This window comes from Monomorium pharaonis, chromosome 5 (assembly GCF_013373865.1).
Source record: "Monomorium pharaonis isolate MP-MQ-018 chromosome 5, ASM1337386v2, whole genome shotgun sequence".
Lineage (NCBI taxonomy): Eukaryota > Metazoa > Arthropoda > Insecta > Hymenoptera > Formicidae > Monomorium > Monomorium pharaonis.
Genome location: NC_050471.1, coordinates 19,042,205 through 19,067,071, shown reverse-complemented (window position 1 = coordinate 19,067,071; position 24,867 = coordinate 19,042,205). Strand labels below are relative to the sequence as shown.

General features: G+C 33.8%; 1 protein-coding gene across 2 annotated transcripts in view; it reads right to left on the bottom strand.

Annotated features, from left to right (window-relative positions):
* Positions 1 to 24,867, bottom strand: part of LOC105840232 (serine/arginine-rich splicing factor 2-like) — a 45,935-nt gene that overhangs the window by 7,973 nt on the left and 13,095 nt on the right. For both annotated transcript variants that reach the window (XR_004963211.1, XM_036286738.1), the window contains exons 2-3: positions 21,455 to 21,598; positions 6,997 to 7,194 (exon numbers count right to left, since the gene is read on the bottom strand). Coding sequence is in view for 1 of the 2 variants with exons in the window: in XM_036286738.1 (XP_036142631.1) it covers positions 6,997 to 7,194; positions 21,455 to 21,598 (342 nt within the window). In the remaining variant the exon portion in view is untranslated. The remainder of the gene's footprint in view (positions 1 to 6,996; positions 7,195 to 21,454; positions 21,599 to 24,867) is intronic.

Below are 24,867 nucleotides of genomic sequence, written 5' to 3'. Positions count from 1 at the left end.
TTATTCATTTCATATCATCAATCTTTCGAGGAGAAATCTAAATAGTACCAAAACTAAATCTAATTTATTATTTTAAAGTGATAATATCAAATAATCCCGTATTAAGAGGGATCCTGCTTTAGAAGGTTCAAAAAATCTGTTATGTATTATCTAGGTAATATATGTTTTCGAATTGAGCGCGCGTTTTCAAAAAGAACTAAGAAGATGTGGCGGCTATATTACGATTACTCGGATCTTGCAAACTCACCGGAGAGCTCACGCAGGCAGTCCGTGCCGATCTGTCTCCGAGAACGCACGCTCTTCTCCGATTTAATAAACGTTTAAGAATAAATGTACGGTGTCTTATTCTTGACCGGATCTTATTACCAATTCCGGATAAAACACAACAGCTGGCGACGAGGACGAGATTTTTTTTACGTCCCACACTTGCGAAAAAGACGGAAGAAAACGGAGGAAAAGATTTTTTTTCTTTCCTCGGCGGGCGGTCTGAGAAAAGAATAGGCGAAAACGCCACGTGGCAAGTAGAACGTATAAGTGTAATTTAAGAATTAGAAGAAGAAATAGAGGTATTGGAAACCAAGGACGTCGACACCGCGTTCGGGCGGACAAACCCCAGTACCGTGAACAAGTGCGGAGCAAAAGGTAGCAATCACAAATCCACTGCAAGTCGACGTGTTCGATCCGGCGCGCCAGCCTTTGAGACGATGGTTACAACGGTTGGATAATGCCTTTCGAGTCTTTCAAATCCGAGAGGATGCTGATCGAGTAGCCTACCTGTTACATTTTGTGGGCGTAGAAGCATTTGGAATATGTGATCGGCTAGACCCTGTGGACCCGCATACGCAGTCATACGATGCGTTGGTGGAAAAATTAAAAGAATATTATGAGCCATTGGAAATCGCGGAGATATATATATTTAGAAAGCATTTACAACGCTCAGACAAGAGTGCGCAAGAATACATGGCAGCCTTGCAGAAATTATCTTTACACTGTAAATTCGGAGAATACCCGCAAACGGAGCTTAGAAATCAATTCGTTTTCGGCTTAAGGAATCAAAGGATACAGTCCAGTTTAAAAGTCCCAATTTAAAAAATTAGTAGAAGTTAAAAATAGTTTGATAAAAGTAGAAAACATTGAAACATTAGATGAATTTAATAAGAGAAATCTTACAGATTTATTAGAGAAATATAAAGAAGTTTTGAGCAAAGAATTTACTCGCATTAAAAAACACGAAGCACATTTGAAATTGAAGCCAAATGCAAAACCAATATTCATTAAAAATCGTACTGTACCATTCAAAATTTTAGAAAAAGTAGAAAAAAAATTAGAACACTTATTCAATATTAAGGGCTAGTTTCACAAACGTCGGTTAACTGCTAACGGGAGGTTAATAGATTTTCTGTTTCTCCTTAGATAATAATATAGAGAAAGATAGGTAGTCGATTAACCTCCCGTTAGCAGTTAACCGACGTTTGTGAAACTGGCCCTAAGTATCGCAAATCCGAGGCGCATGGAAACGCAGATGGATTTTCACGGTTGCCTATACAGCAAAAAAGAGTGGAAAATTTTGATGCCATTGATATCTTGCATATAGAAAATGTAGAAACATTACCAGTAACTGCGAAAAATATCCGAGAGGAAATAATTAAAGATAGGTTTCTAGAAAAAATTCGACAAGCCCTACAGGAAGGGGTCGTACCGTCTCGTACCGTTAGGATACAATGATGGTGAATTCATCTTACAAGATGGAATAGTTTTTAAAAAAGAAAGAGTAATTATTCCAGAAAGTTTAAGAAATAAAGTATTGAAAAAGTTGCACTCAGGTCATTGTGATACAGTTAGAATGAAACAATTGAGTAGAAATTTTTGTTGGTGGCCAAAAATAAACAAAGATATTGAAGAAGTAACCAAAAATTGTAAAGCATGCATTTCTTTCAGTAACAATCCGAGTAAAATTAAACACCACTGGAAGGCGGCATCACAGCCGTTTGATAGAATACATATAGATTTCGCAGGTCGTTTCATGGGACATATTTTTTTAATAATGGTAGATTCGTATACAAAATGGCCGGAAGTGCACGTGGTAAAAGACATGTCTGTACAAAATACAATAGAAAAGTGCAGAGATTTTTGCAGTATTTGGTCTACCACAAGTTTTAGTCTCGAATAATGGTCGCACATTTATTGCCTCAGATTTCCAGGATTTTTTAAAAAATAATGATATCTATCATGAACGTACAGCTCCGTACCGGCCAGCCACAAATGGCAGAACGTTTTGTACAAACATTTAAACAAGCAATGCGTAAATTAAATACTAATAGTAAAAATATCAAAGCTAATCTGCAGAAATTTCTTTTTCACTATAAGTTAACTCCACATCCGGAATTAAATAAATCGCCGGCAGAAGCGATGTATGGTAGAAGGTTAAGAAGCAGATTGGATTTGATGTTGCCTAAAACTAATATCGAAAAAGAGATAGTAGAAAATTGTATTGTAACTAAAGAGTTCTAAAGAGTTTAAAAAAAGGGCGAAAGAGTTGCTGTGCAAGAATATTTGGATAAAAATATTAAATGGCGTTTTGGAAGCATATTTACACGACTTGGTAAATTACATTACAAAGTTAAGCTAGATGATGGTAGGATGTGGAAGCGCCACATAAACCAAATAAAAAAAATAAGGAAACACATTAATAGCAATAAGTTATTTAACGATTTTGATCATAACGGTCATGTAACTACTGCGTCTTTCGAGAACCACTCAGAAACCACATCAGAATATCTTGACTCTGATCGCTCGGGATGCTATCCCAAAACCAAAAAAACCATGAACTGCTACACGGAAAAAAGTTTGGCACTACAGCTGCATTATAGGTGGGAGTGCAGCGCCACTTCGTGTTTAGGACTACAGTACTGCCACTTTTAGGTAGTTGGTAGCACTAAGCGCCGGGAGAACTGTTGTCCCTGACTTGCGGGAGCGCTGCTGCCCCAAAGACAGACAACTGCTACTCCGCGAGTGTAAATAAGTATTTGAGATCACATGTAGAATTACAGATTAAAAAAATTAGTTTTCATTAATTGAGAATTGACTTTAACATTATAATTCAATAAGTTATTTATTAAAACAAGTAAAATTTTTTGTTTTAGTATTTATATACTTAATTTTCCATACTTCGTAAACAAAAATAATATAAATACCTTTGTGTAACTAGATACTTATAAAAATATAGATACTTATAAAAATATTGTAGTTTATTATAAAACATTATAGTTATTATAAAACAATTATTCAATATATTGCCAGTTTACTATTGCAGTATAAATTGTAGGTTAGTACAAATACAATATTATAAAATACTGACTTTGAGAAGGATTTTACTATTAAAAGTCTTTTATTACTATGGCTGATTTAAAACTTAAGTAAAAAGTTACACTACCACAAATCGAATTATTCGTGTTGCTATTATACATTGCAATCATTAGAGAGGTCCTGTCTGCTACAACACATGTACTGCTACAGTCCCCAGTGCAGAGAGAGCCATTGCACTTTAAGGTTGGGACTGCTGCGGTGCGAAATTGGGGCACCAGAGCTCCCAAACTAAGAAAGCTGCCGTGCCAAAGGAGAGTGCAACAGCGCCCTCTCATTCCGTACAGCTGTTGCACTAGTTAGTGCTTCTGTAGCGCCAAACTTTTTTCCGTGTAGGAAGGGAGTATTGCTAAAGCCGATGTCCTACACGCGACTACCACGAGCACGAGCACGAGCACGAGCACGAGCACGAGCATTAATAAGCAACAATCAAATGCGATTTCCGTGGGCCAACCACAACGAAATAGGAAACCCCCAGAAAGATATGGAGCGTACTTATCACCGTTTTAAAAATGTATTATTTTCTTCTTCGTTTTCCTTTTGTATTTTGAGTTCCAAATTTACAAGGAGAAGAGCTGTTATGTATTACCTAGGTAGTATACGTTTTCGAATTAAGCGGGCGTTTTCAGAAAGGACTAAGAAGATGTGGCGGCTATGTTACAATTACTCGGATTTTGCAAACTCACGCCGGAGAGCTCACGCAGGCAGTCCGTGTCGATCCGTCTCCGAGAACGTACGCTCTTCTCCGATTCAGTAAACGTTTAAGAATAAATGTACGGTGTCTTATTCTTGACCGGATCTTATTACCAATTTCGGATAAAACACAACAAAATCGTTTTTTTTAATTGCTTAAATCTATATTTAATATATCTAAGAATATGTATCCAAAGTTATAGAGGTTAATTCGCAGTATTTTCGAAGCACTGAAAGCGGTGGGGCGTCGAGCAGGTATGCGAGCGCTCGGGCAGACTGGAGCGCGCGCGCCCCTTCCCTCGATCTACTATTCTAAATTTTATACCTGAAAAGATTCAACGGTCATTCGGAACAATATTTTGAGTTCGTAGTAGTGCCGTGTCGAACAATAGTACGGATTATAAAAGTATATAATACCTCTCTGTGTATGTGCTTCTACTGAGCTGCTTCTAGCGTCAACGGTTAGTTTTGCTCTGACTCTTAGCGAATGCACATCACAAGAATATCATGGCAAGTTATCCTAAAGATAGTAGATCGAGCAATGATCGTTCACAAAAACGCACATTCCACGGCAATCGATTCACAACTGGACTAAACGATACAGAGTGCAACACAAGCAGTAGTGAGAAGAAATTTCCGACCGCGAGCACTGAAAATATAATTGTGTATCCAGGTCACCGTTACAGAATAATTGAATTTCTTACAGTTTTTCTTGCAATTTCTGACATAGTAATCTGCAGATCTTGTAAACAAAATATAACATTTGCAGAGAGCGGGCATCGAGGCTTAGGTTTCAAAATTATATTATCATGTATGTGCGGTCGACGAAAAATCAATTCAAGACCGTTAATAAACACCGGTTACAAAATAAATAGACAATTGTGTTCGTTATGAGGCTTCTTGGTGTTGGACGAGAAGGCATCAATGTGTTTTGTGGACTTATGGATATATGTCAAGGTTTGGTGAAAACAACGTACGATAAAATAGTGCAGCATTTTCACTCAACGGCGAAATCAATGTTCGAAACTGTCTGTGAAAAAGCTGTCAAAGAAGAGCAACAAAAAAATGTAAAAAAATGAGAGAACTGCAAATCATTTAAAAGTTTCCGGCGATGAATCTTGGAAAAAACGTGGCTTTACTTCATTGTTCGGTGTAACAACTCTCATTGCATATTACTCTGGCAAAGTAATCGACCTTATCGTAAAAAGTGCGTATTGTCACTCATGTGCCAAAAAAAACCACACACATTAGACGACGACAAATTTGAGGAATGGTATGAAGATCATAATGAATCATGCTCCTCAAATCACGATGGTTCAGCAGAAATAATGGAGGTGGATTTAATCGTGGAAATGTTTTTGAGATCTGTTGAAAAAGTTGGAGTAAAGTATACTAATTACATCGGCGACGGCGATTCAAAAACTTTTACTGGTATCCTGAAAATAAATCCATACGGTGACGATTGCACTGTTACAAACAATGAGTGCGTGGGACACGTACAAAAGCGTATAGATACACGACTCCAAATAAAATAAAAAGAAGCAAGAGAAGCTCGGGGGTAAAAAGCGTCTGACAGAGAGCGTCATTAAAAAGCTAACAATCTATTATGGTTTGGCAATTAGAAGAAATATTAATTCTGTCCAAGAGATGAAAAAAGCTATAATGGCAACGCTGGATCATTATTGTTCAAGTGATAAATCTCCTCGCCACGAGAATTGTCCGACAGGCGCCGACAGCTGGTGTGAATGGCGCAAAGCTAAAGCCACAAATCAACTTGCATCTTTCAAGCATTCTGCTAGATTAATTGATAAAAACGTCGAGGAACACATTCGCCCAATCTACAAAGAGCTTTCAAATGACAAACTTTTAACGCGATGCTTAAGCGGGCACACGCAAAATTCAAACGAATCTTTCAAATCGACTGTCTAACGCATGAGCCCGAAACATCTAAATTCTGGCCAAAAAATCGTTGAAATAGCTGCATACATGACTGCAGGAATGTTCAACAAAGAATATTCTGCAGTTCTAAGTACAATGCAGTTGCTCGACTTGAAAGTCGGCCAGACATGCAAGATGTTTGCGAATAACGTCGATGCACAACGGATCGAGAGGGAAAACAGGCGTCAGTCTTTTTCCAGCAAGGAAGCTCGCACGCCCGTAGACTTGAGCAAATTCACCAAAACGAGTTTTTTGAGGAAGTTGAAGGTCTACTTTATAGAGCAGGAATAGCGTATTATTACTGTAAGTAATCGAAAATTAATTTTTTTTCTGATCTAAAACTTTGAAGTGCGTTTTCTCGAGTTTTCATTGTTACGATTATTATAAACTGGTGGGCGTGATTACAAGAAAAGCAGACGACCAATCGAAACAAACCAAAGTTTGTTAGCTTCAGTTTTGTATCCTCTTTTATTTAAACTAAAAAAAATTGGTGAAAAAAATTTTTAAACAACTTTTACAGCAAATTGAAGTGATTTTTTTTCCAAAAAGCACGTTTTTTCCTCAAACTTAGAATAATTTTAAATTTCACAATTTTTTCAGATTTTTCATAGTTCACTTAAAAGAGAAATGTATAAAAATTAGAATTTTACTTGATTTTTCTGTTTCAGACAAGAATTACGACCTGCTTCTTTCCCACCAACAGGAGACTTCAATTGCGAGATGCTCTACAAATGTGCACCTAAATCGACTGCATTTGATTATTTCTCGGTGAAAAAATTTTGTTATGATGTTCAAATATATATGAAAATATCCCAAAAAGTTCGCTAGACTTGGTTATTTTTTTCCACCCTAAAAAAATTCCCCCAAAAACGCTTTTTTTAGGCCTCCTAAAAAAAGCGTTTTTGGGATCTCCCTTCAAAAGATATAAATAAACGAAAAGTTATGTTTTCCTTTACCGTTTTAGGTTGAAAAACCTTCTAAAAGTTTTGAAATAATTCTTACCTGGATTTGGAACGACTGTCTTTTTGTCTGTCTGGAGACTTGCTGCGCGAGCGTGATTTACCGCGTGAGCTCTTGCTGTCCGAACGTGAGCGACTACGACTGCGACTGTAAGAGCGCCTGCGATCTCTGTCACGGCTACGTGACCTACTGCGGGATCGGGATCGCGAACGCCTGCGGTCTCTGCTTCTGCTTCGTGATCTGTGAATATGTTTCAACAGAAGTTGTAGTAATTGTCACAATAAAATTGTATACAGCGCAAATAAAGCAAACACATAAAAAAAAAATATTTATACAAATTGTTAAAAATTTTGAAAGAATTACCTTTTAAAAATAAATGCAAACTCTACTGCAAATTAAACCAAATCTACGATGTTTTGATGTAAAAAAGTATTTGATACTAGTCTGCCACAAATACACGGTTTTCTATCAACACTATAATACTTTACTCTAATATTCTATTTTGATTAACAGCAAAATCAAGAAGTTAAATTTATTTGAATTAAATTTAATTTATTTAAATGGTCATCCATCACACATACAGTCCTGATGTTGCATCGTTTAATTATGGCTATTTTCATCCAATAAAATATTTTCTTGTAAAAAGGATAATTAAAAATTGTGAATTAAGGGTCCATTTTATTTTTGTAACTTAACAAAAAGCAATTTTTGGAAATTTGTTTTAAAAAAAAAAACTAAAAAAGATACACTTTTTTATTTTTGTATTTTATTTATTATACTTTAATGTATATTTAAGAATTTTTTAAAGTCGATTTTGTATATTGATTGTGAAGAAATATTAGATGGTCAAAATCTCTGTACGCAAAACATGATCTCTTGGCAGAAGTTTTAGAGACCGTAAAAGTCATCTAAAACAATCAAACAAAACATTGTTTTGCTCAATATGAGTGTCTTTCTGGAATAGACTACAAAAAATTAATTCAAAAATGAATTGACAAAATAGTAGCCTTTATAAAAAGTCAATTTTTGCCTCAATTTTTTAAATAGTTCTTGTTGCAAAAAAACTCGTAGATATCGATGCGATTATTGTCTATTCCATTGAAAAAAACATTGCTTTACATTTAAAAAAAAGATTGGAAGTGATTTATTGAATATTGTGTGCTCTATTACTTTCGCCAGCTCAAAAATGTTGTTTTGAGAAAAAAGCGTTTCAAGTTTCAAGTTTGGTTTTCATTAATATAAACCTTTACATTTAAGTATAACTTATAACTAATCAGCTATATTCTATACACTTAGGGCTATCAACATGCAACAAAATTGAAAATTTTAATTTAACAAAGTAAAAGTAGATCCTTAAGCTGCAACGGTTTATTATCAGTTCTTCGCGTAAATCCAAATATCAAAACTAAATCTGATAATAATAATAAAATAATAAAAAATAATAATCTGATAAATAAGCAGCCCGGTAGTGAATTATTTTATAACATAATAGTCTTTATTTATAAAAATAATTGTCATATCTTAATAAATGTTTAGTCGACTGACTGGCCAAATTCTTTTATTAAGTTAAAAGATTACGACGCTTCGACCATGGAATTTGGCCCTATGGAATAAAGCCCATTATCGCCAATCTTGGCGGATATCGTCATGAATGGCTTTGAGACCAACTGTTTGAAAAAGTTTAAATTTAACATTCCGTTTTTTAATAGATATGTTGATGATATCATCACTATTTTGCCTAGAAATGAAATCAATAATGTACTGTCCATCTTTAATGTTACCATCCACGTATCAAGTACACATACAAAATGGAAAAAAAATGAACGTATGGCGTTCTTAGATACTTGGGTTATCAGGAATAATAACAAGTTAATAACAAACTGGTATTGCAAGTCCACCTTTTTTGGACGTTACGTAAATTTTCACTCGAGCCACCCGTTACGTTATAAGACTAACACCATAAAAATCTTGTTAATAGAGCGGTTCTATTATTAGATAAATAATTCCACGATGTAAATTTATCCTTGGTAAAGAGTATTCTAAAAAATAATTGGTTCCCCGACGGATTAATCGACAAGTTTATTAATAGACAAAAAAAGAATTAATAAATAATACTACCAGCGAGATTAACAATGCGACGACTGAGGACAGTGGGTTTGACTCCAGACTATGTATATCCTTACCATATATTAAAGGTATTAGTGGTGATATCAGTCATTGTTTAAACAAGTTCGACATCAATACTTTGTTTAAAGTACCAAAAAAATTAAATTGCATTATTAAAAAAGGCAAAGACAAAACGGATTGTTTGAAAAAAACTGGGAATAAAGTTCCGAAAACCGTAAACCTCCGATCGCGCTGAAATTTTAACCAAAGCACTCCTGATTAGAGAAGAAAATCCCTAAAAGGATTTTTGGCGACAAAGCCTCGTTTGCCCCCAGCCCCCTTCAAAGTTTTTACAGTTCTCACTAAATATCTCCAAAAATATTGATTTTAAAGAAAAAAGTTTAAAACAAAAAATGAAGCCCATAAAAAGCTCTACAAAAAAAGTTCTATTTTTTTACATAAACCTATTATTTTGGCTGTTATAAAGAAAAAAAGTATTTTTTTCATCAAAATTTTAAAAGTTTTTATTATATATCTCGGAAAAGATTAGCGTAAGAAATAGGTATAGAGAATGCGTGGTATAGAGAACAGACACACACATACACACGGGGGATGCAAGAGGGGTGCAATGAGAATCTCGTTTTGCGTGGAAATTCGCAAAGGGTTGTGCAGAGAACGCGTGGTTGAGGGAGGAGCTCCTTTTAGAGACTTTCTTCTCTAATCAAGGGTAAGTTTTGGTTAAAATTTCAACGCAATCGGAGGTTTACGCTTTTCGGAACTGTACACAAAACTGTAGTGTACAACCCTGTGTACACTAAAAGTGTAGTTTACAGTATTAAATGCATGAATTGTAACGCGGCTTACGTGGGGCAAACAAAATGTCATCTTAAAACGCGAATTAAAAAACACATGAATGATATAAGAAAGTATGAAAATGGTCACTCAGTAGTCAGCAAACATCGCTTAATAATGAATCATGGGTTTCATTGGCCATCTCCATGCATTTTGCATTGCGAAAATAACAAAAGAAAAAGAGAAATTGCTGAAATGTTTTTCATAAAGAAGAATCATAATAAATTTAAAAAAAAAAGACGCTAAAAATTTTTAGACAGTATCTATAACACGGCGATAAAGGCCACATAATGTTTACTTTTAGCATTCAATAATGTATTGATGTACAGAAATATTCAGATGCTTGTTTGCGTTCATACACGCCTGACAAATTTAATCTGGTTTTAACTTTCCATTTTAAATAAAGGACCATGCACACACATAAGAGGAGAGGGGAGGGAAATTGGCTACCCGTCGAATTGGCTGAATATGTTGTAATTGATGACCTGATCAAAAGTCCCAATACAAGTTGTTTCAAAAAAGAATTTTTTAACAAAGTTATTTCAGAAACACCCTGTATTTTTGTGCAAGTTTTGAGGTCCGCGGACAAACAGACGCGGTACTTATGTATGTGTGTGCGTGAAGTAAGAGCATTTAAGCCCACGCGAAGCGGGGGCAAAAAAGCTAGTAAAATTATAAAAAGAAAAAATATATATGAATTATAAAAGTATTAAAACGCCATTTCAAAATCAACCATTATCGAGATAGATAGCGTCAAAGGTCATATACATATAAGACGCTGCTCAATAAAGATCGCTCGTGTGTGTATGTGTGTGTGTGCGTGCGCGTAGGAATAGAGGTGTGTTATACAGGCAATAAACTAAGCCAAAAAGATGTTAACCGTAAAAATCTGTATACGCATAGGTACATACGGGTACGCATAAGTATAGATAAGAATCCCAAACAGTAGTCTTTCAACAGTAGCTACCGACGGCATTAGCGCTACCCGATGTGCACCGCGTGGAGGTTGCCAAAACGGATTTTGCATATTTTTTAGCCCTGACCAGGGCTGTTTTTTTATGATTTGTATGTTTTTTCTATATACACACACACACACACACACACACACACACACACACACACACACACACACACACACACACACACACACAACACACACACACACACACACACACACACACACACACACACACACACACACACACACACACACACACACACACACACACACACACACACACACACACACACACACACACACACACACACACACACACACACACACACACACACACACACACACACACACACACACACACACACACACACACACGTACACATTCTTTACTGAGCAGCGCCCTATATATGATCTTTGATGCCATCTATCTTAATAACAATTAATTTTGGGTCTCGGACTCATTGAAACTTTTGATCAGGAGGCCATCAACTACAACATATTGCATTTTCAGCCAATTTAACGGGTAGCCAATTTCCCCCTTATGTGTGTGCGTGGTCTTTATTATATTCATTGTTTCACTATTAATTGACAATAAGACACATAAGTCCTAATGTATTATCTGTATGGCGTTTTAATACTTTTATAATTCATATATATTTTTTCTTCTTATAATTTTACTAGCTTTTTCGCCCCCGCTTCGCGTGGGCTTAAATGCTCTTACTTCACGCACACACATACATAAGTACCGCGTCTGTTTGTCCGCGGACCTCAAAACTTGCACAAAAATACAGGGTGTTTCTGAAATAACTTTGTTAAAAAATTCTTTTTTGAAACAACTTGTATTTCGAAATACCGCTTTACACATCGTCAAAATGTTCTTTTTTTTTCAAACATCAATTACTCTCTATCATTCTAGTTAAATCCTCTGAACCTTCTTTTAAATCTTAAATTTATTTATTATAATAAAATATTTTTAATCTATTTCAAAATAATATGCAATATATGAAACTATCAACTTATATTTAAACTGTTTTATTCATTTATTCACGTATTTATAATCATTTCATTTTTCAAGTAATTGTCACAAAATACAATTGAATAGAATCCCTCTAAAGATTTAAATTTTCAACTCTAATCACCATTAAGTCACGCTTGTGTATGTATGCATGATTAGTTATTTTTGAATCTTTTATCTATATATATATATATATATATAACACTAAAATGTAAGCCTAATCATTTCTATGTCCATCCATTTGCTCTTAATATTCAAATTTTACTTTTTTGTTCAAAAATACACGCCCGTGTAAGTAGTTCGCGGAAATACAAACTAACAAACATACGTACTTTTCGTATAATACAAAATCATTAGTGGTGCCGTTTACATCAGTACATCATGTATTCAAGCGTGATCTTGTCCTATACATGTTTTTACCAAACTTTTCATAATGAAGATCATGTTATAAAACTTCCTCTATAATAAAAATTCGACTCAATGTATCCATATACAGATTGTTTCATTTAAGAACCTACATTTCTTAAAGTTACGCCATTCATTTATGAAACACCCTCCTGTATATGAAAAATCCAAACCCATGGCTGCTATCCTCAAAAAATTTGAAATAAAATGAGACAATTTGCAAGTGGTTCGGGCCACAAATAACGGTGTAGTTCGCGGTCATACAGATAAACGCATATCCGTTACTAATTTATATAAAGAAAATTTTGGCAAAACCCTGTTTATGTAAAAAACAAACCCCTAATTTTAACCCGAAAAAAATTTTAAACAAAATGAGATCAATTGCATAAGAATCGGACATCAAATGACGAAAATTATCGTGGACATGCAGACAACTGAACTTATATATATAAATTTCTGAAAAACCTTGTATATGTAAATAACACCTTTTTACATTGATTATTTATTTATTTATTTTCATATACAGATTGTTTCATAAATGTTTGGCGTAACTTTAAGAAATGTAAGTCTTTAAATAAAACACCTTTATATGGAAAATTCAATCCCATGGCAGCCTTACTCGTTAAATTTGGAATAAAATAAAATCTTTTGCATTAGAATCGTACCACAAATGACGAAGTAGTTCGCGGGCATACAGACTTCAATCATTCATACGTATATTTTTGCCCATCATTTTTGAAACACCGTTTTTGAAAAATTCGAACCCATAGTAACCATCCCCGGAAAAAATGCTAAATTTTGACATCAGTTGCAAAAGAATCGGACCACAAATGACGGAAAAGTTTGTGGGAATACAAACTTCAGTCATAAAAACGTATATCTTTGCCCATCATTTTTTAAACAACCTGTTTTTGAAAAATTCAAGCCCATCTCCGGAAAATTTGTTAAATTTTGACACCAGTGGCATTAAGATCGGACCACAAATGACGAAGTAGTCCACGGACATACGGACATCGTGACTTATGTATATAGATATTTGTGACCATTATAATTTTAGAACTGTTTGTAAATTCGCTGCTACGGACTTTTAATAATTGTAGTCTCGCAAATTATCCATTCGTAACCACTTGAGAAAGACCAAATCCATGGTCGAGACGTCGTAATCTTTTAACTTAATAAAAGAATTTGGCCAGTTAGTCAACTACATATTTGTCTTTTTTTGGATTTAATCACTAGCAACAATAAGCAATTCTTCATAAACTGATTTTTATTAAATGTTCTATACAAGTAACTAATTGCCGATTTAAACTTTTAACGTCAACTTTTCAAAATTGACGTTTCGTCGATTCTTTGAATGCGTTTGAGGGACTCTATTAGCGCTACCAGCATTTGTTTATCTTCATTATTTATTAAAAGTAGAACAAAGATAGACTGATGATAATAGCGCTACTAGTGTCTCCGCGAACGCACTCTTAGTATAATATTTTGTCGACTTTAATTGTCGACTGTAAGTCATTTATTTGTAAAAAATTAAAAGTCGTCTTTTGGCAAAGCAAAAAGTTCATTTTTAGTTGCCATAAAATCGACTTTTAAGTTAATTTATTGGCAGACTGTAATCGACTATAGTCAAGATATTTTCCAGATATTAATCGACTATAAGCCAACATATAGTCTGATTTTGACATTTTCTACAAACAGTGTACTTGATGTGTAGTGTATATGTATAAACATTTTTTTAAAGGATTCAATAATTTTTGACGACCTAGTCAGAATTTTTATTCAATTTTGTAACAAAATTCCTTAAAAATTCCCGTATTTTAAGAATTCTATTTAAATTAAAAATTTTTTTAGAAAATATTTACAAAAAGCCCTTTAAATTAATAACCTTAACATATGTTATTAAAATCACCGTAAGGTTTTAGCACGTTGCTCGTATGTTGTTAAAAGTTAATAAAAAAAGTTATCATATTAAGAAATTTTGAAAATTCACAATGTATTTTTTATTTATTATAGTACATATTATAGTACGATCAAATGTAGTGACATGCGCATGTAAAAAGGACGCAAAATTTGAAACTATAAACAATGCTGTGCTATATTAGCGTGCATATTAGTGATACAAATAGTACAATCTAACTTATATAGCAATTGTTATTAAAAAAGTTTCATAAATATGATACATATTTTCGACAAGTTTTATGTGAAAAAAAATAAAACATGTGAAATAAAATAATTACAGACCTCATCGCGGGCTGTAAGTATTGCGGAGTGGAGATGGATCTCACTTCGCGTGAAAAATCAAAAACCTATGTGGAACAAAACAACGAGTGATGGCTAAAATTTTCTGTTCAGCTGTTCAATCTTTAAGAGGAATATTAATATAAGTATGCAATCATTGTACTGTTCATAACATAAAAATTATACATCTTATTTATAAAACTTTTAATTATAACTTTTTAACAAATCATGAGCGATGGCTAAAACCTTATCAAGTTTACTCAAAAAGGTGACCTTAATAACATATACCAAGGTTATTGACCTTTGAAGGCGCTAACCTTTTGTGAATATTTATCAAAATAGGTTCCTTTTAGAAAAAAATTAACGTGAGAAGGATTTTCAGTAACTCAGATTTTTTTATGACGGTAAGTGGGAAATAGATAATTTTTTAATCTTGTTACAAGATGGATAAATACATTACTATAAATAAGATATTGAAAATATCAACAAAACACCTATGCAAGGTACAATGTATTATGAATCACAAAAGCATCACAGCATGCTGCTTTAAAGTGTAAAATCTGTCTTGTTTCTCTCATTTCTCTTTCTAAATTACAATTAGTACTCTAAACTCTAAATTCCCTATCGTTATAAAAGAAAAATTCCTTTCGTTGGATTAACTTGAACTCGATCTCTATAAGCATCATTATCGTAAAAGACGTAATCTATCGTGAAATCGTTGTTGCAACATTAAATAATATTTTTCTATTACTTGAGTGCGGCAAAGCACAGGCAGCAGCGCATTTATCCCCCCCTCCCTCACCGCCATCGATAGTCAATGCTTGACACAGTGCTATTCGTCATGTTAAACGACTGAAACATCCCTTTAAGCGGACAAAGCTGGAACCACTGAGAGATACCCAAGCAGTTGTTTGAATCGTTTTAGAGTTAAAGAAAATAATTCTTAAGGGGGTGTTTCAGTCGCTTAACATACCGAATAGCTCGAGCAGCTCAGCGTTTCCCTCGGCGCGCTCTTATTCGTACAATTTGAAAAATTAATATCTCGGCTATCATTGAAAATATTCAAAATTATGGTGGACTTTGACGTTCATTTCAATCTCGTCTATCTTCCTATTAAGATTTGCAGGATGCTCGCATTTCTCTCTGCATACACACACGCGCGCGCGCGCGCGCGTATGTGTGTGTGTGTGTTATGCGTTGGGTAACACGGTGCAAACGCTGTGTGTGTGCGTGTGTGTGTTAATATATATGTATATCTAAATCTACTATATTTTCTACTAAATCTACTATATTTTTATGGGCATTTAATTGATTAAAAAATACAAATTATATAAACATTACGTAACTTTATTAATCTCTAACCTATAAATGTATTTTGAAAATTTATAGAAAATTCTCTAACTTACATTAATTTTGTTATGCTTTATGCATTATTTAACAATAATTAAACAAAAATACTTTTTAAAACATTTTTTTAACTACAATTTAATATAAAATTAAAAAATAGTATCGATCTTAATATTTTCATGTAGAAACCACGGTGCGCCGTATTACACAATGTCCTGAGTAATAAGGCCTAAATAAACGTTTTCCAAAATGCAATATTTTCATGTATTATACAATAAAAATTTTATTAAATCAGTCACATGCTATTAGATAAGATGTTCAACTTTAATTTTAACCTTTATCACATTTAAAACATTTTTCATTGAAAATATTGTTACGCCCGCGCTGCTGGTCGCCCGGGAAGAGAGGAAGCCATGTAGCGTCCCTTGACGACGGATTGCTGTTTGTAAACAAGCGCCCTAGCGATTTCATTCTGTGTTGTCAAACTGTTCGGACGTATATTCTGTATTTCTTATGTAATATTAGAGTTTCTCAAGTACAAAGAGTGTCACAATTTACTTCAAATGAAAGTGCGTGAGCGAGTGTAACAATATTTAACTTTTCCTTAAATGCGCCATATTCCCACCATCTCCCCTACTGTACTTTGTATATTTTACATTTATCCACATATTTTTTATTAATTCATTATTTAGAACTTAATATATTTTAAATATTATTAATATATATTTTATCAACAAAACAATATAATAATAAACATTGCTATAAATAACATAGAATATCGTTCTTAAATGTGACACCTCTTGTAGCGCTTTGCGATGTATTTAGATCCAAGTCTGGCATCATGTTTTATGTGTTAGCCCCTGTCCATGAAGGCTCACGCTACTGCGCATGCGCCAAGTTGCTCGATCTACGAACACTGCTGTATGCTCGTAGCTTGATATTCTCATAATACCGCTTGAGCTACCCAAAATAAAACTCAGTGCTTCTGCCTGGAGATTCGTTGTGAATTATACATATTTACGTAATGCTTGCATTCCGGATCGATACTATTTTTCAGTCTATTCATTATTTTTTAAATCACATTGTTAAAAATTCCGGCGGCAATTTCAATTATTTTTATATCGCAAATGAGGTGCTTTGGCGCAAGTCTTCAGCTGGTCGAGCTAAAGCATATTTATACACTTATACACTTATAAAAATGGTACACAGATCAGATATACACAAACTGACAAACATACTTTTAACAAACATTTGCTGAACCAATAAAGAAAACAAAAAATCGAAAGATACCTGAGCACCGCGCTCCCATTGTATGCGCTGAATCTACCGAAAAACTTCGAATTTGTTTTAAAATTTTAGAAACATATTCACTAGAACTGCGATAAATAATCAGCACGATACTTTCTCTGAATATCATATCGTGTTTAATGTTAAAAGTGTTAAAGAAATAGTAATCTCATTTAAAAAATAGTGTTGCGCTTCTTGCGTCGCGCTCTCGCACTCACCAGCTCTACAAACTCTGTACACAATTGTGCACTCCCGCGCGCACGAAATAGGATAGCACGCTTTCTTAAAAGAACGGAATTTACTCAAAACACTCCGATACACGAGCTTGACAGCTCGAGAACCGACATAAACAACACGACAACGCTCTTCCCCATAGCAACCAGCTGACTCGCGCGGCCGGGCGACGCGTGCAGTACGCGTGCAACAATAGATTAGGCGTGATGCGTCTTCTACGATAATTATGCTTAGAGATTAACGTTCAACATTACGTATTGTCAATACAACTCTAAGTTTTCTTTCATGACGATAAAAAACTTAGAGTTTCTTCTATCTTTAATTGCATTATTAATTACGATAGATTTTCAGTGATTTATTTAAAATAGAAACACGAGAATCTAATTGATTTCTATTTTATAATCCATCTCTAAATCAAAAAGAACAAATTTAAAGAAATGATATCATTTTCTATCGTTCTCGCATTTTCTGTTAGAAAAGTTTGTTCCATTGTTGCACTATTTTGATTAAATATGAAGAAATATTTATGAATATATCGTGTAAGAGAAGAAAAATAACGATGAGAGAACTCGATGTGACAAATATTATAATAGACAAATAAAAAAAAACTATCAATTTGAGAATCAATCGTGAATTTACGAATAATTTTACGAATGAATTTACGAATTTTTATCAATGTTTTCATCAAGGATTTAACAATACGATACAATTCGATAAGAAACAAAGTTAGAATTGTATAATACTGTAAATAAGATATTTAAGAAAAAGAAAGAATATATCGTCAATGTACCAAAAACTTTCATTAATTTACTTATTTACTATATTCACAATTACGATAAAAATTAGATTATTTGAAGATTCCATAATTCCATAAGTTTTCATCGCTTTCTCTCTTTCAACTTTCTCAGTCACAGAAGTTTATTACGATTTTGATTTGTCCCTATCTTTAGCTAAATAATTTTGTCAAGTAATTGCGAATATGCGTAACGACGCGAGTCTAGGCGCGGTGCGGTGGGATGCGAGAGCGGCCATTGATGCGAGTCTAGACGCGGTGCGGCGGGACGTGAGGGCGGCGAAGCACAGGCAGCGGCGCCGCTTCTCCTCCTTCTCCCCGCCGCCGGCAGCCAATGCTTCACACAGTGGGCCGCCCTACGGTTCGAGCGGCTCGATTCTTCCTACGGCGCGCTCTCATTTGCACAATTTGAAAAATTAATTTCTCGATTATTTGTGGACCTAACCCAAAACAATATTGGACCTTTATGTTCATCTCGATCCCTTTTACCTTTTAAGGAAAATTGACCCACATGCTTTGGGACACCCTGTATATATACATATTATACATATACAGGGTGTCTGGTATTTTTTTATGGGATGTTTATGAGCAGGTAGAGCGCATGAAACTGAACAGAAAAGTACCTTACCGTTTTTCCATTTTCGCAATAGTTAACAAGTTAGTGACTTATAAAATTTTCTGTATTAGCCCAGCCTACCGGCAAATGCAAGCGCGCCGAGCGCCTGGCCACGACGGCCGCCCCTTCCCAGCGCTTGAACCTTGTGATTGCTAGGCGGGCGGGGGAAATTGTTACAACAAGTGACAATGGCTACGCACAAGCGACGCGTAACGCTAAATTCTCCCTTTGAGTTATGATAGTTCCTTACCTTTTTTAATGAAAATAAAATTTTTTAACGACAAAAAGTATGTGTGTACGTGTACATACATGTGTACAAAAAATATTAGTTGTAATGTTTAAAGAAGTGATTACTAAATTAATTTTTTTAATAAATAACGATTATTTTTAATAAAAAATATTTTTTTGATGATATTCTTAAACGTCGTAAACCGTCATTATAAATTTTAAAAGAAGCTGTTATCATATGCTCGAAACAAAATTTATGCTTCTTCAAAAAACATTAGAAAATTTTATCGATTAAAATGAAAATGACAACCAAATAAAATGTTTGTTTCACCTTTATATTTTTAATTAAAAATTAAATAACTAAGATATTTATATTTTTAATAAAATTAATTCTTGTGACAGATTTATAATACACGGAAAAAACTTTATGATAAAAATTACTATGGTAAGTAGTAAATGCTGGCCAAGGAAGAATTATGAAAATTTTTATTATGTTTTTCATCAAATTACGACAATATTTACACTACTTACATGATATAATTCTCTGAAAATTCTTCTTACAGTTTGTGGTTACTATCATAAATAATAAATCATACATAATTTTACTATAAAAGTTTCTCCGTGTAAATTTACGAATATATGAATTTATTAAATGTTTGAAAACTTATAAACAATATTTATTTAATTTAAGAAAATTTTAGTATGTAATGTGTGTGTGTGTGTGGGGGGAGAGTACATACATACGAGCTAAAAAATAATCACTTTGTGACAGAAAAATGATTATTCCTTAATTCAAGAAACTTTTGGTATATAATTTGTGTGTTGTGTGTTGTGTGTGTGTGTGCGTGTGTGTGTGTGTGTGTATACAGCGTCTGCGCCGCGTTACTCAAATCCACTTTTTTGACAAAATTATTAATTATTGTAATTAACTCTTTACAGATCAAATAAACATTTTTTCTGTAAAAATTTTTATTGTCATAGTTTCTTGTGCAAAACCAAAAAAAATTGTATAAAGATAATTCCTCATGTTTTCGGGATTGCTCTTTCAAATGCAGTCGTCAGAATTTCGAAAATTTTATTTGTTTAAAAGTTACAGCTTAATTTTCAATAAAAAATCAAAATTTTTATGAATTGTTTTTTATAAATTTATAATTCACCATTATTTATGATTTTTGAAAATCACCGAAACGTAGATATATCGCGTCCTATATGTCTAAGGTTTCAAAAAGCATGCAACATTTTTTAAATCAGGATTGTGGAAACAAAATGGAGGCAAATAAGTGGACATTTCTCGAATTCCTCTATTTCTGCTCAATTTTAATACAGTTATACAAGAAAGATATAGAATTCTGCAAATTTTTTTAATCAAAATCTTTTTTTTTTCTAGAAAAAATAGCTAATTCAAAATGGTTTAGGTCATATCATAGTGGTAAAAAACCAATACTTGTTTAAAAAACCTGACTAAGGGTCGGTTATTCCAACTTCTTGGTAAACTTACCTATCAGGTAAGCATGTGTCTATCTTCATTTCTTTTCTTAAATAAATAAAGACAAACATATATTTACCTGATAAATAATTTATCAAGAAGTTGGAACAACCGACCCTAATACCAATAAACTCAATCAAAAAGTAGTTACTTTTCACAAATGCATGTGTATATATCTATGCAAGTATGTGTCTATGTATATTTGCGCGTGTGCATACAGATACGTGTGCGTTTGCAGTTATGCACTCACGGATACATGTATTTTTTCACGTTTCTTAGCCGTCTACAATCATAGCCATTGTCTGAATCTTACCACGAGAAGGTAAACGTGAATAAGATTATTTTTGGCTTTTTTGTATTTTTAGTTTTTGTTTTTTTAATACTTTTTAATTAAATCTTTTTAAACCATTTTGAATTAGCCATGTTTCTGGGAAAAAAAGATTTTGATTGCAAAGTTTTATATCTTTCATGTATAACTGCATAAAAATTTAGCAAAAATAGAGAAATTCGAGAAATATCTACTTTGCCTCCATTTTGTTTCCACCATCTTGATTTTAAACAATACATGCCTTTCAAAAGCTTAAATATATAAGATATACGCGATATATCCACGTTTCGGTAATTTTCAAAAACCATAAATAATAGTAAATTATATGTAGATTTATAAAAAGCAATAATAAATTATATGTAAATTATGTAAAACAATTCGTGAAAATTTCCATTGTTCGTTAAAAATCGAGCTGTAACTTTTGAACAAATAGAATTTTCGAAATTCTGACAACTGCATCTAAAAGAGCAAGGAATGATCGAAACCACAAGGAATGACCATCACACAATTTTTTTTCCGCTTTAACATAAGAAATCATGGCGATAAAAAATGCATAAAAGTATCCATTTGGTCCTTAAAAGGTTAAATAAAAGCAATAAAAACTCACCTTCCACGACGACGACTTCCACGACTACGATGCGGAGACGTTGGACGTCCATACCGTGCCATTTGAACTCGGAGTTCCCTGCCGTCCAACAGTCTTCCATCCATGGCATCTAATGCATCTTCCGCGTCGCGCTTGTCATAAAATCTATTAAAAAAAAAAAAAAAAAAACAAAGTGTTTGATTTACATTTCAATGTTTTTAGCATTTAATTCTTTTCATAATACAGGGTGTTTTAAATTTAAATATCAGACTTTCGAGAGCATATAGAATAATTTCAATAACTTATCGTCAATAAACTAAAAAAAGACTTTTAGAAATTTTTGTTCGGTTTTTGCTTTGTTTGGGAAAAAATCGCAAAAATCGTAAATATTTTATACGTCCCCTTTACACCGCAAGGAATGCTTAGGAGCGTATCATTGTCGAACAGTGTACGTGAATACATTATTATGTTATACACATATGTTGCACATATTGGAAAACTAGGGGCAGAATAGGATAGCGGGATAAAATGGGTAACAGTACTATTACTTTGATTGCATGATGCCGCAATCGTGAAAATTCGTGAATTGCTTCAACAGGTCGTAATAAGACTGAGGCAATTTTGTTGATTGTAATGAATTTTCCGCAGAGCATTATGCAATGAAAATAGTATAGTACTGTCCCATTTTATCCCGCTATCCCATTTTTTCCTTACATGTTACATTATATTGTATATATTTCTATTGTGCATACTATTTTAAATTTTGTAAAATGTGTATTTTAATTTTCTTTAATTATTCTTTACAGACGTTTAGCGTCCAAAGAAAAGAGTAAATAATGTTCCAATCATATGGAAAATATTCATCTATTTAAAGATATTGATAAGATTCAACTATCTAAATTTTAGCTTTTCTAATATCTTTCTAAAGTATTAAAAGATCGATGGTACAATAGAAAAAATTTATAAGACTCAACTTTCAGGACATTGTCTTACGTCTTAAATTTTGGTCTCGTGACTTTTCGGAACAATATCTCGAATCTTAAATTTCGGAATTTTGACTTTTTGGGACAATGTCTCGAGTCGTAAATTTCGAGATTTTGACTTTTCGGGACGATGTCTTGAATCTTAAATTTCAGGATTTTGACTTCGGGATAATGTCTCAAGTCTTAAATTTCGAGATTGACTTTTTGGAACATTAGCTCACTTTTCGAATTTCGGTACATTTTTTTCGAGACAATGTATGTCTTCCCTTTACTCTTGTGTTGTGGTGCCAGCAGCCAAATTAAAAAATTATTTAAACATTTAACGTATAAAACTATTGCTAAAACCTTTCAGAAACTGTAGAATTACTGCAGGAGCAAATAGAACTGCTGATAAAACTTTAGTTTTTTACTAATAAAGTGCTAGGAAAAATTAGCATCTCATATTTTCAAATTTTTTTTTTTAACTAAATCAAGGGAACTATTTCTAAAACTTATCAGAAACTCTAAAACTATTTGGTGTGCAAGTAGAACTGTCATAAAAACTCGTGGTGCAGAAAGCTATGGTGCCAACTTTACAGTAACGCAAAACTGGACGTTTATAAACATAAAATATAAATAATGTATATTACGTGTATACAGGGCTACCATCTAATCATCAAACTAAAAAAAAGTAAAACTAAATTTTGAGAAAAAAAATGACAAAAAGTAACTTTTTAGATATCAAAAAATAGTATTATTAACTGAAGTAATATTTTTAATCATTTTTTTTAAATAATTAATGTCATTTAAGTAAAAAAAATTTAGTATTCTATTTTTGGATAGCTCAAAAAGTAGCAAATAACATGGATTAAAATAAATTTTATAAAAACAAAAATTTAAACAAGTACATTTCCAGTGGTTTATGAATAAAAAGTAATACCTTTATTAAATTTAAAATTCTGAAAAAATTAATGTTATTAAATGCAACAAAAGTAAAAGATTATCTGAATGTGCAAAAATACATGTTAATTTGGAATCCTCTTAAGAGGCTACATACACCAAGAAATTGTGAAAAAATGAATTTTGCGTTTTTTGTATATTCATAAAGTATAAGGTCTTGAGAATATCCTCTGCAAGTTTTAAAGTAATTCCTTGAAAATTGTCGGAGATATAGCGAGAAAGGTTCAAGCGCATTCGATGACGCTAGTACTCCAACCCCCGTCGGGGAACCGCTCCCAGCACGCTACTGAGCGCGTAGAGATCGCCCCGACGGGTATAAAAGCCGGGCGCGATCTCAACCGAGCACCATTCCCCGTCGACAGGACTGGTCACTTGATCACTCTGCCGCCTGGTAAGCACCGGCATTCGACTTCCTAGTTCCCGTCGACGAAGCAGGTCATCAGACCGTTTCGCCGCCTGGCGCACGCTGGCTTTCGGCTTCCTTGACTCCGCCGACGAAGCAGGTCATTAGACCGTTTCGCCGCCTGGCGCACGCCGGCTTTCGGCTTCCTGACTTCCGCGCGACCGCGTGCCAAGGTGCTGCGCATCAGCGCGCTCCCGTCCGACCGACGTTAGAACTAGGTTGTAAATACTGTACATACCTTTCCGTAGGTTAAGTAATGCGTTTAGTGTAGCTTCCCCGTAGAATAAGATATACGTAAAAAAACACTAATAAAGATTTGTTAACTTAATATCGGTGTACGCAAGCTAGTTTCCTCTCTTCTCCTGAATCCTGGCACCCGCCTGTCCGAGGCGTTCGGGAAAAGCGAACCGTTACACGTTTTAACCGAATGTCAAACTTTAAACGCGTTTTTCTCGAAACCATGTTTTCAAAACGCGTACTAAAAATATCTCGGAAACATCTGGACCGATTTACTTGAAATTTGGAGAGCTTAATCTACACAAAAAAGGCAGTCTTTATCGTGGCAGTTTTTTTTAAGCCCTTACTTTTTTACAATTAAAAAAACCAATTTTTATTCTAAAAAATCGCCTTTTTTAACGGCCGCCATTTTTCCAAAAACCGATATCTTAAAAATCGGCTACGATAAAGACTAGATAATTTCATACAGTTAAAAAAATTTCTAGGCTGGTCTGTTTCAGATAAGTCTTGTACGAGCTGCAATTGGTACCGCGAACACTTTTTGTCAACAGCCTTGCGACGAGAATAATATCTCCGCCATTTTTTAATATTTTTAGTTCAAATTTATTCTGAAACGTGTTTTAAGAATGTATTTTAGAGTAAAGAAAACTAGGATTAATTACATACATTACGCTTAAAAAAAATCGAGAAAAAGCCTATTTTTTACGTCTCTGGATGTATTGTAGCCCCTTAATGCTACAAATGCTTTAGAATTTGAGTGATCAATCAGACAAAAGCATTTTACGAATTGACCAATCATAAAATGTTTCGAAACGTAGTATCAAGTGGATCACTTTCAAGTGAATCCTTTGTCAGGACATACTGCATTCGAG